The sequence below is a fragment of the Mustela nigripes genome, chromosome 3 (assembly GCF_022355385.1).
Source record: "Mustela nigripes isolate SB6536 chromosome 3, MUSNIG.SB6536, whole genome shotgun sequence".
Taxonomy (NCBI): Eukaryota; Metazoa; Chordata; class Mammalia; order Carnivora; family Mustelidae; genus Mustela; species Mustela nigripes.
This window is the reverse complement of record NC_081559.1, coordinates 20,321,292-20,334,737: the sequence shown is the minus strand read 5'-3', so window position 1 is coordinate 20,334,737 and position 13,446 is coordinate 20,321,292. Positions and strand designations below refer to the sequence as shown.

General features: G+C 38.4%; 1 protein-coding gene across 12 annotated transcripts in view; it reads right to left on the bottom strand.

Annotated features, from left to right (window-relative positions):
- The window catches only part of UNC80 (unc-80 homolog, NALCN channel complex subunit), a 230,625-nt gene that overhangs the window by 158,513 nt on the left and 58,666 nt on the right, over positions 1 to 13,446 (bottom strand). For 10 of the 12 annotated variants that reach the window (XM_059393393.1, XM_059393382.1, XM_059393389.1 and 7 more), the window contains exons 15-19: positions 9,741 to 9,888; positions 7,609 to 7,757; positions 5,277 to 5,443; positions 4,431 to 4,529; positions 565 to 779 (exon numbers count right to left, since the gene is read on the bottom strand). In XM_059393393.1, the coding sequence (XP_059249376.1) occupies positions 565 to 779; positions 4,431 to 4,529; positions 5,277 to 5,443; positions 7,609 to 7,757; positions 9,741 to 9,888 (778 nt within the window). The remainder of the gene's footprint in view (positions 1 to 564; positions 780 to 4,430; positions 4,530 to 5,276; positions 5,444 to 7,608; positions 7,758 to 9,740; positions 9,889 to 13,446) is intronic. The other 2 variants (XM_059393384.1, XM_059393394.1) reach the window with 1 other exon arrangement.

Genomic DNA, 13,446 nt, shown 5'->3' with positions numbered 1-13,446 from the left:
TCCTTCTTCATTCGCCTAAGTACCCTGAAGATACTTCACTCACTCCTAATACTTTCACAACTTCCTTCCCTCACTCCTAATACTTTTACAGATTTTATTGCTACCAGTACCCTGAAGATCTTAGTATCACTTCCTCCAGGGAGCCTTCTCTGATCTCTGCCTCCTCCTCCCCATTTAGGTCAGACCTTACTGCATACATTCACAGCACAATATATATTTCCTTCATAAAATTTATAGCTTCCAACCACACTTAGTTGTAGGATTATCTGTTTTACTGACTGTCATCCCCAATAGATTTTAAGTTCAGCAAAGTTGGGCACTGTGTCATTTTGCTTATCGTTTAATTCCTGATGCCTAACATCATAGTGTTTGGACATAATAAGTGCACATAGTTGGGGTTTGAGAAATACCTGCTGAAAAAAGATGAATGAATGAATGAGCCAGCTTAAGCCTTGTGACTTGAAGGCTTTCCTTTTCTCTACCCTACCATGTGTTGCTTTGATTATGAGTTGATTTGAGGACATGGCAGGGAATAAGAGAATCCATAAATAAATACAGACATACTTTTACCTATGGGGAGTTTAAGTTTCTTCCGGAGGGAAATTCTGCGGGACCGTGAGCGGGTGCGACGGTCCGAGGTGGTCCCTGAATGGGCAGTGGTGCATTCCGAAGTATCCTGTTCAGACTGGCTGCTGGTGTCACTCGCTGCACTCTGGGATTTGAACATCTTGCGCCAGAAATCCTTCCGCCCTAGGTTGCCCCCTTGCATTTGTTCATCGCTGAAAGCAAGCAAAGGGTAGAATTAAATGTCTGACAACACTTGGGAAATTCTCTTAAATTTCTTTCAACTTCCTGCCAGTGATATTTATGCAATTCATGCAGGATGATCTTTGATGGGCTGGGATTTAGGATGAGTCAGAGGGGAGTGGAAGGAGTGAGACCAAGGTTGACTCTGAGGTCTTCCTGGAAACAGTCATGTCTCAGCTGGCAAATAGAGGTAATCATTTTTTCCCCAGCTTTAATAAAAAGACCAAATATTAGCACAGGTATTCATCTGTGGGTGTGAGTCATAATAGTAAGAAGCACTTATGATGTCTAAATATTTCACTTTTTTTTTTTTTAAGTTCCCAGAGGCTTGTGCAGTACTGTATGTCACTTTCCAGCCCCACCCCAGCATAGTATAATTCTCAGCACTAAATAAGCTCACAAAAGATATTTGAATAAATGACTAAGTGAAATGTAACCACACTCAGGGGCTGCATCATTCTACAATTGTTTACTAAATTATTTTCATTGTGCCTAATGATTTAGCTTTCTCAGGGCAAAGACGCTTAAGTAAGGTTTAAAAGTAAAAAAATTAATCCAACTCAATATGCCAAATGAGGACACATCCAAAGGGATTTTTGACCAAGACATTTCACAAGAGGGAAAAGACAAGTGGCCAATAATATGCTGAGGTTAATCTCACTAGAAATTGGGGGACGGGGAAGGTCCACTGAAATGGGATCCCTATTTTCACTCATTAAATTGGTAAAGATTAAGGGAGGGGGAAGAGAAAGCAATTGGTGACTGTCATCCTACTAGTGATGAGATAGATTCAACCTCTCTGAAAGGTAATTTAGTAATATGGTATCCAAAACCATTATCTATCTACAGCTATGATAGGGAAATCCAATTCCTAGGAAGTCAAGAAAATGATGGGAAAACATACTAACATGTAGATAAATACAAGATGATCAAATGCCTGCTGAGGTATTATGGGTTAACACTGAAAACTGGAAGCAATCTAATTTTAAACTCCAGAGAAACAAATAAATTATAGAATTTCTATCTGATGGCATATTCCATAGTCATTAAAATCCTATTTTAGAAGACGACTGATATGGGAAATGTCAAAGGTAGATAGCAAAGTTAGAAAGCAGTTAATCAATGGGTGAAATAGGATAATTTCATGTTAAATAAAGTACACACATAAACATGTGTCTGTGAGTTTGCTTGTACACATGGTCAAAATTGTACCCAGCACACCAGAAATTTATGGTGGTTATCTCCAACTGATAGTATTTCGATTTAAAATGATTTTTCTTTGTTTTTCTGTTTTGCTACATTTGCCAACTTCAGCAACATATATTACTTCAGAAATTTGGGGGGAAAAGGTCACAGAAGATACTTAGTAATATGTGATGAAATTTGTTCATGAAATTTTAGGTAATGATTTGTCTATAGGCTTTGGGATTGAATCCAGACTCTACTCAAAATTCAACAGTACTGTGTAAAACAATCATTTTCTGGAGACACTTATATGGAGTTTCAAATTTTACCTCTCAGAATCTCATTAGAGTACTAAATACATTTTATTCTTATTTCAAACCAGAACACTCTGGTTATCATATATGGTATGCATTTGTGAGTTTAAATCAGTGTTTCAGGATTTGACTTCTCAGTTGTTTTATTTTCTTATCAAACGATCACAGTGTACGAAACATTTCTTGCCTTTGGGGAACGTGGAGCACAATGATGAGCGTATGACCACATGGTCTACATGGTACAACATTTCAGTAAGATTTACATTAACTTTGTCCAGTGGGCGTGTATCGATAATGAGTTTCAGAGGATGAACATATAAAACTGATTTTCAATTGAGTTAGTGTGACTTTTATTTAAGGAGGAAGAAGGAGAAGAGAAGGGTCTGAAAGGGAGGGAAGGGCAGGAGGCAGGATAAAGGAGGAACCAGGATCATCCACCTACCTTTCCTCAGTCCTACACAGGGTATTGGCATGCTCCTCCCCTAGGCCCACTCTGATCAGGGAAAAGCTCTATATTTAACATTCCATGACATCTCTCCAAACGGAAATTTTTATGTAGAAGTATATTAAAACATGTATCTTCATTCAAGGGTCAAGAACAGACCCATGCTAAGGACCCATGTGAAGTGCTGTGATATCGGGCAGTGTTCACAGAACACTGAAGAAGGAGAATATTTTGCAATCTGGAAAATGAGATCACCTGTGTAGAGGGTTTTATTTTTTAAAATCCAGTTTACTTATTAGATCATTCTCATTGAACATAGTAGCTTGATTGTTGCTAGTGCTATTTTGGGGTGGAGGAAGCCCTCTGTCATTTTTCTGCTCATACTCCATATGTAAAGATTTTTAATTAGTCTTGTGGCTACTCAGCTACAGAACTTTGCCTTTTAAAATAAGTCTTTTCATTTAGAGCCTCTGTTTGACTTTTTACTATGTCCTTAAAGATTTCTTGGAACATCACATTTAAGAAAGGAAGTTAAAGGAAACAAACAAACAAACAAACAAACCATGATGGTAATTTCACAATTTTTTCCTTTCATTGATTGTCTGCCATTCATTCATTCATTCATTTATGAAATAGACATTAAGTGTTTACAGTGGGGGCCAAGTCATAAGCATTGGGGTTATAATGGTAAGCAAAAGCTCACATGGTCCTAGACTTATAGAGTTGATTTATCTTCTCTTTACTTTTTTCCAGGCACTTAGAGACAGTCTTTAAGATTTTGAAGGGCTACAAGATCTATGCAGGCTTTTGTTCTTTCAAGGTTTTCCTTACTTCATGTGAATTACCAAGGTCCTATTTGATGATGGTGATTTCCTTGACTATAGAGAGGGTATACCTTAAACATAGAATACCCTGCAGAATTTCTGATAATCATTCTGCAATCATTTCATAGTAACCAAGGTTTAGGGAAATAAAAGTGTGTTTCTTAAATGATGTTCATATTTTAAATACTGATCACACCATTTGTGAGTAAATAGTTCTCAAAAAGAAGCATGAAGACAAATGAGCCTTGCATAGAACTAGGCTACATGTTCAGTGTCTACAGTAATTCTCTCATTTTCTGGAGGCACTAATTTTAAGATGCTTTTGACTTTGGCATTATAAAAAGTGAAGATAAACACCTTTTGGAACACTGGAATGGATCTCAGGAGAAGACCAAGGTGAAATGGAATGGAGTTTATGTTTTAGCTAAATCTGAGCACAAGAGTTTATCTTACTTTTTTAAGAAAACCTTCATCAAGCACATTGACAGCCATTAATACTTTTAAATAACAAAAGTTATAAGTGATTTTAAGCAAGAAAGTATATGACACCTCCTCCCCACCTGGTTACACATGCTATTTTTCATGATTTACCTGCAGGAGTATGCACGAGAAGCATATGGGGTAAAGACTGGAAATGGGAAATGCTGTTAGGGAAGCTTCCCATAAGCATGAGGTTGGTTATTTATGATTTGGGTCTTTAGAGTTTAGTGGCTTTGGGAATGAAAAGTAAAGGGCAGAAGCAAGGCAAAGTTCAAAGAAAATGACAAGCAAACAAACAGCAGTTAGGAAAACGGAATTTCTTACAGTAAGAAGTGCTCAGCCCACAGCATTGGAGGGAAAATCAGTGCTACTTACTGCTCTGGAGTCTGTGAGGGGCGACCAGACATGAAGCTACGACATTCCTCAGGTGCAGAGGACCCCTGGCCTTTATCCACAATGCTTCCCGCTTCTGACCTATGCAAATGGTGCAGTCCACCAATCAAACAGAGCAGGACACCACTCCTCAATACTTCATATACTTCATAAAGCAAAACACTCCGTTATCGACAACATATATTGCTTGCAAACCCTATGTCATCATGAGTCTATACAGTATGAAATTGATATCCTACCATTTGATTCATGATCTCACTGCTTTATTGTCTAAGAATACCACCATCAGTGCAGAGTCATTAACTACAAGCAGAATTTTAAATTTAGGAGTTTCTTTTAATCTCAGTAAGTGACATGTTTTATGGAATGGGCATACAATAAATGTATATTTACTAGAATGAAAAACAACAGGGCACTGCTCAGCTATTTGTATTTTTCCATGTTTAAAATATTACTTACTAAACAGGAGGATATGGTATCAATAATTGCTTTTCCTCTTTGGACAAAAATGTAAATTATCTATGGAGAAGACTAACACACAGATAACATTTCACCATATTGTTGAGATCTGTGAAGTAAAGGTCAATTATATGCAAGCCTGAGATCAACTGAGCTCTGATTTATAGAGAGGCAGGATATGTTTGATAGTAAACACATCCTTTTTCTAAGCTCCAGCTGTACTGTCACCAGTGATACTATTTATACAAGATAGTTCCACCAGCCCTGCCCTAGAGTCCCACACCATCCTGGGAACCACATGGACAGTACAACCAATTACATTCTACAGACATAAGGCCAACACGAATATTTATAGCTTAAGTTTCTAACCTTTTACTGCCTGCAGTCTTAGATTCTGATTCATTCTCCTCCATCTTCTTCCCTGGTGCCAACTTCTCAGCACTGTCAAGCAAAGCACTGAGGGCCACTCTTCTGAAGACATTTCCATGAGCCTCTTTGATAAACTGGACTAGCTGACGAATGTCACAATACAGCCCCTGTTTGGATGCAAGAAGGAAAGTATGGGGAAAGTTGTGTGATTAAACAGTTTTCACAGGAAGAGAGGGAGAAAGCAATTCCCTAGGCTTAGATCAGCATGAGAATCATAAAAGGAAGACATTTTACTACAGTGAACCAGATGGTACCCGGTCTCTCTCCATTGTTCCTATAGCAACACTAGTAAGAACCTTGCCTGTCATCTTTAGTATGAAAAAGGATGGTTACCATGTTCCATATTCAGAAAGTTGGCTGTATCATTAGAAAGACATCAATTTACACTTTAAACCACTGGATTCCCAAGCTTTAATTTTCTCTATTATGACTTCTGAAGAGATGCCTGCAAAAAAAAGGCAATCAGAAGTTTGTTTAAACTAGAGATTTCAGTCCCTCTTTAGCTTCTCCAAATTTTCTGTATCACTGTGATAAAATATGCTAAGTCCTCTAGACACTTCTAACAGAGCCTGATTATTCAAGGATAGTGTATTTTGCTGGACATATTTAACAAATGTGTATGTTGAAGCCCATTTGAACATGAACTTGACTATGAAGTAAAGATGATGCAGGGCCATTAAAACCAATACGTTCATGAGTCCACAGTTAAAAATATGTATAGGACCTTTTTTCTTGAGATATTAACCTTTTCACTCAGCATTTCCTCCTCTCTCTTCAAGAAGGTGGTTACTGCATTCTTTGCCTTCGGGAAGATTCATGGCAAAGCAAGACACAGAAGCCTAAGAAACACTTACCTTGATAGCTTTGGTTTTCAAAACCTAAGACCACTGGAACAATCATGCCAATGAGCCTTAAAAAATCAGAAGGAACAGTAACTGAGGAAAACATGGAAAGAGAGTTTTTTCGGTCCTCTGGGCAGAAAGATCTTGTGCTGTCATTGTATTCTTTGACAGCTTCCCCGTAGAAGGGACAAGACACCAAAAAACAAGGGTTCCAAATTCATCAGAGTGCCCAACCCTAAGCAGAGAGCAGTAGTGAAATAATAGGTATGGACTGATGGTTGAGATCCATGGAGTTCTTGGGTCCTAGGTCCTACCAAAGACTTGGGATCCTTGCACCCCTCTGTGAAGTAAAGAAACCCCAAAATGTTGGGATTCGACTTTCAGCCGTTCTGGTGGAATGGGAGTTCCAAGTCAAAACCAAGATGATTTAAAGAAAATCAAGAAATACAATTATTTCTTCTACATACGATTTTGCAGACTATAATGTATAAAAAGTGCTCACATGTATTATAATAAACTTTTCAAAGTACTTCTTGCCATGAAAAATTAACTGCATGGATGGTGTCCACGTTTTTCTCAGACTCTAAGAACTTTACCGAGGGGGCTTTGACAGCTAGCAAAATTCAATTCCCTTTGGTTTAGGGTTTAAGTTTATCTCAAGTTATGTGAATAGTCTCAATAGCTAAAAAGCTTAAAATAATTCCCCGATTTAGGTAGCTTAGCAGATAGTGTCAATATGTATAAATACGCAGATTTCTACGTAAAAAGTCCCAACACGTAACATTTGGTAAGATAGTGAAATATAAGTCTTTTACTCCCCAGAGAGAACTGAATTCATCTATTTGTGTGGATTCATTAGTCTTTTTCATATCTACTTTTTGTATCCCAAACCACAATTTCCTTGGCAGCAATTAAGCACTAACATGTTATAGCCCCGTCCTTCTCTCACAGTTCTTGTGGCTTTAGTGGTTTAATTAACACAGTCATTTATGAGGAAGTAACTAAAAAATTACAATGTTCTATAAGAGAAAACAAAACTAATTTCAGCAGCAGACTCACATTAATTTTTTAAAGTATGTTTCAAAAATGGTTGGTTTAATATTCTTTAATATTTCATGAGCTAATAGGCTGTGTTGAGCACAGCCTTTCTCTTTAAGAACTTGAAGTACCTTTCAACTAGCTCAGCAACCACCACAGAACTTATGAAGTGGAAGAGGAAGATATGTCAACTTTCAAGTGATTTAATGAGTAACAAGGAGAAATGTGTTACTGAGGCTCTACCATGAGCTACTGGTCACTTTGGGAAAACAGAGATTTTAACTTTAAGGTACAGACTTTAAGACTTCAACTTGTCTTTCTCAGGGCCACGACAGAATTTTCTTAGAGTGGAGACCAAGAACTCCTGTGGGAAGAAGAGGTGAACTTCTCACCAGATTCTCAGGGCTGTGCAATTCATGCGTGGTTGAAGCGCAGCGTGTGATAAGGGACTTAAACATGGCGCTGACGATGATGCCTTCCACGTTTTGAGCTGTGGATTTGTTGTCCACCGTGGTGAAGTTATTTCCAAACCCAGCCTTGTCTGGAATGCAAAGGCACCAATTCAAGGCAATGTTTCCATTAAGCTACACAGGTTAAGGAAGTAATGAAGTACATAGCACCCAGGAATTAATGAAGGGCTACATGAAATACAGAAATAAAAGATTAAAGATATCCCTAGGTTTAATCATCTTTATGCAGACTTGGAGATAAACAACTCATAGTCTCCCTCAGAGTCTTTACTAGGTTATAGTCCATCATGTTGTAGAATGTTTCTATTGGTAATCTAAGCAAAGTTATTAATCCGTCATTGGAGAGAGAATTTATTTGATTCAGCCTTTCTGGGGGTGAGGAATGCTGTCTTCTCAGTGGAAATCCTTCAGTCATTCAGAAGTAGGGGTGGGGTCAACCAGGTGAACAGGGCAGGAGGAGGCAGAGGCAGTGAGGGGACCTTGGTGGGGGGGGATTCACATGGGTACTGGCAATAAAAAGGAGACTAAGTTCTGCCAAGAACTGCATAGAACTTCCATCAGCTTCTTGTTCCCAGACTGTGTAGGTATATGGAGAATGAAAACCTACAACCTCTTTTAGAGCCACTTCCTTATGACTCATTGAAATGTGAAATGCCAATGAAATGAGGCCATCACTCTCTGGTAGCATTTTTTTTGCCAGTTTTCCATATATCCACAGGCATTTTGTAGGGGACACATGAGATATTCTAGAACCTTGCCAGAAGATTTCTAATGACTGTGAGCCACCAATGGACTGTAGGGTCAGGGTGTATGCATCTCCAGAACAAATCAGATAAGGACCTGTGTGTTTGGTTGGCTGATTCACCATGAGCTTCTTCTCAAGAGTCTCAGGGGGGATTTGTCACCTTGAAGTAATACACTTTATCACTAACCTTTCACTGTCTGTGTCAGCTGGCAGGGGATTATCCCTAGATTTTACATCATAGAAAGAAATCTTTTGGTCTATGCTTGCAGTTTCTATCTCAGCTAGCTTAAAAAAAGAGAAAATAGGAATTTCTCTTACAGTATCTCAACTCTAATTCCCACTTTATGATTTTTAAAAATTTATAATGTGCTCAGCTTAAAACTTCTTTGAGGATATACATTATTTTAGGGGCTCTATAAAGGAACAATATTTTTTTAATGAGGTCACCAAACAATAAAGCCTGGGATACAAATAGGGAAATTGGTTCCAAATTCATCAAATAGATCTTCATTATAGATTAATCAACTCTCATACATGTATCATATAAACCACAAAAGGCTATACTAAGACATTATTTCTTCCCAGGCTCTAATCAAAATGTATATGTTACTCAATTCAGGCTTCATACAGCATTTCATTTCATTACTCTATTTGCATTTGAGTGGTATTGAAGGTGTTTGGTTTATTACGAATGCAGTTGGAGCTCACTGGCCCCTTACACCACAGGTCTCTTTGGTGGGGTTTTCTTAAAGCCATGAAGTATAAAATGGTGTATGGGGCTATCTATATATCCATTTGCCTGTTTTTTAAAAAATTCAGTATATATGTAGGTATAGATGAGCATATCAAAATTATACTACTATTACATTTATATATATCTTTTCTTTCCTATTTTATTTTGTGAAAGAAATCTCCAAGGACTGTGCCTGGCATATAGTAAGTACTCATATTTGTTGAACTAATGAATATACTCCCTTGTTCCGTGATTTCTGCCTCAATTGTCATATAACAGAAAGTTGTGTGAAAGAGAGAGGAGTGCCATGAGCGATGGCTTGAAGAGCCAGCTGTGAGGATGCCACAACTTTACCAAATCCCTTTTGCTGAGGAAAGTTGTCATCACAAAGCTTCCAAAAACGTGTCATCAAAGACAATGTGCGAGCTTCTCTTATTGATACTTTATTACACACACACACACACACACACAATCTTTCCCTCTAAATTCTATCCCCACATATTCAGGGTACTTCTGGAACTCTACCTGCGTCACCTCATAGCGATCTCTCCTGGAACATGGCACAGCTTTACTTACTGTCAGTGACAGGCTCCATACAGAATCCTAGCAAAGCATGCAAGAAGTCCACTACATTATTGAGAGAGTCCTTGTTCACATAGTCCCTCATGGTTTGTCGGAATTGCATCTTATCGAGCTTGTATAGCTTAGTGAGGCAGTTCTGGGCCTGCAATGAAGGAAGAAAAGTGGAAAAAGTCACAGGTACCAGCTTAAGCTAGGGATACCATTAGTCTGAGACAGAAGCCTGCAGAAGGCAAAGGCTTCCATCCATCCCTGCTGGCTGCTGCAGGCCAACCCTGCTAGTCCCTCTTGTCTGAGCAAGAGAGGGGCAGAGATAAGCTGAGCAGTACGAAGGACTTTACTCTGAGAAAGGCTGCCCCAAGTAAAACCCAAGGCTAATGTCTAATGCTGGTGCCAAAAACAAAAAACAAAAACCAAAAAACAAAACCCCTCAGTCTTTTCACCAAGATCAAGATTTTAAGGTCTCAATGAAGAAAAGCTCAATGTGTCAAAAATTAGGCAGGTTACAGAATTGGTCAGTCAGGTTTGAAAAACCTCAAAGGCTTTGTGTGATGGGAAGAAGTGTGCCACTCCTATGTTCAGCTACTTTGAACTTAAGTAGATTTAATTGGGGGGGGGCAGTGAGAGGGATGTAGGAAGTGGGTATCCAGTGTCCTCTTATCTGGCTAGGAGGGGAAGATCCTTGAAGCAGAGGGGAGGCATAAAATACAGGCAGGTCTCATTTATTTCTTTATGTGTCTGTATTTGAATGTGAGAGTTTGATATTTAAATAGCAATTAGCCTTATAGATGTGAAAACCAAGTAACCATTGGCTAGACCCTAATACTCACACTTATATTGCCAGCAAATAATTCTGCCATCTGGCAAAGGGAAAGGGAATAATTCCACAAGAATCCCATAATAATCAGAACAAATGAAGGCACGGTCATTGGCTGCAGAAGGCCACAGGCAGAATATGCGGATACTCTCTGGTGTCAGCCTCCCAGCCTTCTCCTACTATGAAGAGAAAAATCACATGTGTTCAGTGCTTTGCTGTTAAAACATGTTTCTTGCTTGTAAGTACATAACCTTTGACTTTCACACCTCGTGATTTGATGAGCATCCAGTACTATAGTGGAGGAAGCTGGGGCCCACAGAAGGGAAGGATTTTGTCCACGTTGACACAGTTCACAGCAGAGTCAAAATTTGGACTCAGAGTCTTGCCCTTTACTGAGGTTATTTCTCTTATGATACAGTAGTCCTATGAAGAATCCAGATAATGATTGGGGCAAACATTATTTAGGTACCACCCACTTTCCAAAAGAACTTATGATGATGGATGAATGAATAGAGATTGGTTGCTCTCCTGAAGAAACATTCTGTGTAAGAGATATAAGGAAGTCCATGACAAAGGAACGAAATGAGGAAGTAACAGAAGACTCTAGGTTGAAGGAACAGGCTAAGGAAAGGGGGGTGGTTGGGTGAGGACCACCTTAACCGAGGATGGAAAACTTTGGACAACCAGGCACAATCTTGAAAGTCAGATTGGAGAAAGCAATCCCTAAGAATTCAAACATACAAGGTAGGCCCTTAATGGTTTCCCAGAAGAAAAGTTAAGTTATATCATTACTTTAACAAATCAAGGACCAGAGAAAGATTCTGGAAAAATCTGAAGAGAAATAGAAAGATTTTCAAAGGCCAAAACTTGGAATTCGCAATAAATTTCTTGGTATAACCTTGCTGTAATCCCCCCATCTGTATCCCAAAGTCAGGTGAATTGATAATTGTTTTCATTCTCCCTTTACTAGGTCCTAGAATAATGAGAAAATAAGTGTTTTTATTCCAGAGAGGTTATTGGTTGCTAGAACTTAGTCAAGCTCCTTTTTTCCATTACAAAATAAATGTTGCTTGCTATAAAATTATGTTTTCAAAGTATTTACTTAAAATATTTCCTGCATGAAGTAGTATTTAATTATTATCCTATAAAGAATTAGCAAAGATCTTCATTGTTACACTTACAAAACAATTTGAACTTCTGAGTTGGAAAGTACTGAAGCACAAATTATCTGATCTCTACAAAATATACCAAAGGCAGCATAATTTCAAATCCACTCGTTAGAGGCTATCAGAATGTCTGAATGAGTTCCATGGGAAGTTTAAGCAAGAATCAAATCAGACTATCAAACCTTAAGCATTTTGATTCTCAATGAATAATCTAAACTTCTCCAAGAGATATAGAGCTGTCAGAGTGAATTTCCTTTCAATAGTTTGGGACTACCTGCAAATGGTTAAGCTAAAAAAACACATGCTGGAATTATTAAGCAGTTTGACATATATCATTAATCTTCTATTTCTTCCTCTCTTCCTTTCTTCCTTCCTCCCTCCTTCCCTCCGTGTTTTTTTCTCTTTTTCTTTCTCCTTTAAAGAAATATAGAGGCCCTGATCTGGTAGAAGAAATACTCCTAACATCTTAAAAGTTAAGTCTTCTGAAAATGCAATGTTTTAGAAATTTGTAAAGAACCAGCTCCTTGAAATAGACTTTTCCAGGGATCATGTCTCAAGTTTGTATCTCTTGGACAATGTGTTTGGAGAGGCAAATATAGTCTCTATAATGAATATTAAGCTGGGCTACAAGAGAATGGAAGAGTTGCCCTCTAAGTCAGGAAAGCTGAGAAGGCAGGTGAAAAACTGTCTGGACAGCCTGATGGGAAATGTCCAGTAGTCTCATCAGGAAAGCATAGTGGACGACTAAGCAGCAAGTGATCTCTCAAGTGGCTTCTAATCACCTGTCCTATTTTCTCCAAGTCTAGAAAGACAGATTCTGGTGTCAGAGCCACTTCAGACCTCCAAGCAAAGCATGACACTTATTATATTTAATGTGCCATTTCATGGAATTGGTCTTCTGTATGAGGAGTGATAATAACCATGAAGGCATTTATTCATACTGTGATAGAATTAAAAATCAAACAATAAAAATCACATACACATGCTCAAAGATGGGGCTGATTTCAGCTTTCTATTGCCTTATTATTATTGTTATTTTGATTTTTACATTTTGAGCCTCAAAATCTAGATCTTGGTCAAAGTTGTCATGGTTCAGAATTTAGAAGTTAATTACTGTGACTATAACCCCCCATATACAATCAATGAATATAATACAACATAAAGCATATAAAGGACAGAGACAAGAATGGATAGATGGGTAGATGATGGGTAGATGACAGAATGAGAAAGAAACCCAGCATGCTAGTACTGTGTGAACATTTCATGACAAAAACTAATACCAAGAAAAAATGGGTTGGCATTAGATGTTGACATGATCCTAAAACTCTGCCGTCATATGCCAAAGGGTTTCCTGGACTCAAATTTGCATAAAACCCTTATTTTCAGGAGGATATTTTCTTACAATTTCAATTCAAACGTATGTATGAGGCAACTGTCCCAGCGTGGACTTGCTATGGAGGTGGGTTATTGCTCAAGAGTGAAGGGAAAAGTAGCAATCGGCTGAGGCAAGCGAAAATGAGCAGGAGTAAGATCATATTCCATGACAGAATTGTGCTTTGCGAGCCCAAGCGCAGAGTTTCAAGTTTCACACAGTTCAAAGGGACATGATCTCAAATACGAAGGAGTCAAGGTTCATTCTCAAACAAAGCAGCCAGAACATGACGGGCTACTTTTACAGTCCTGTTTTGTCCCAATAAGGGCCATTTTCCATACCTATGTA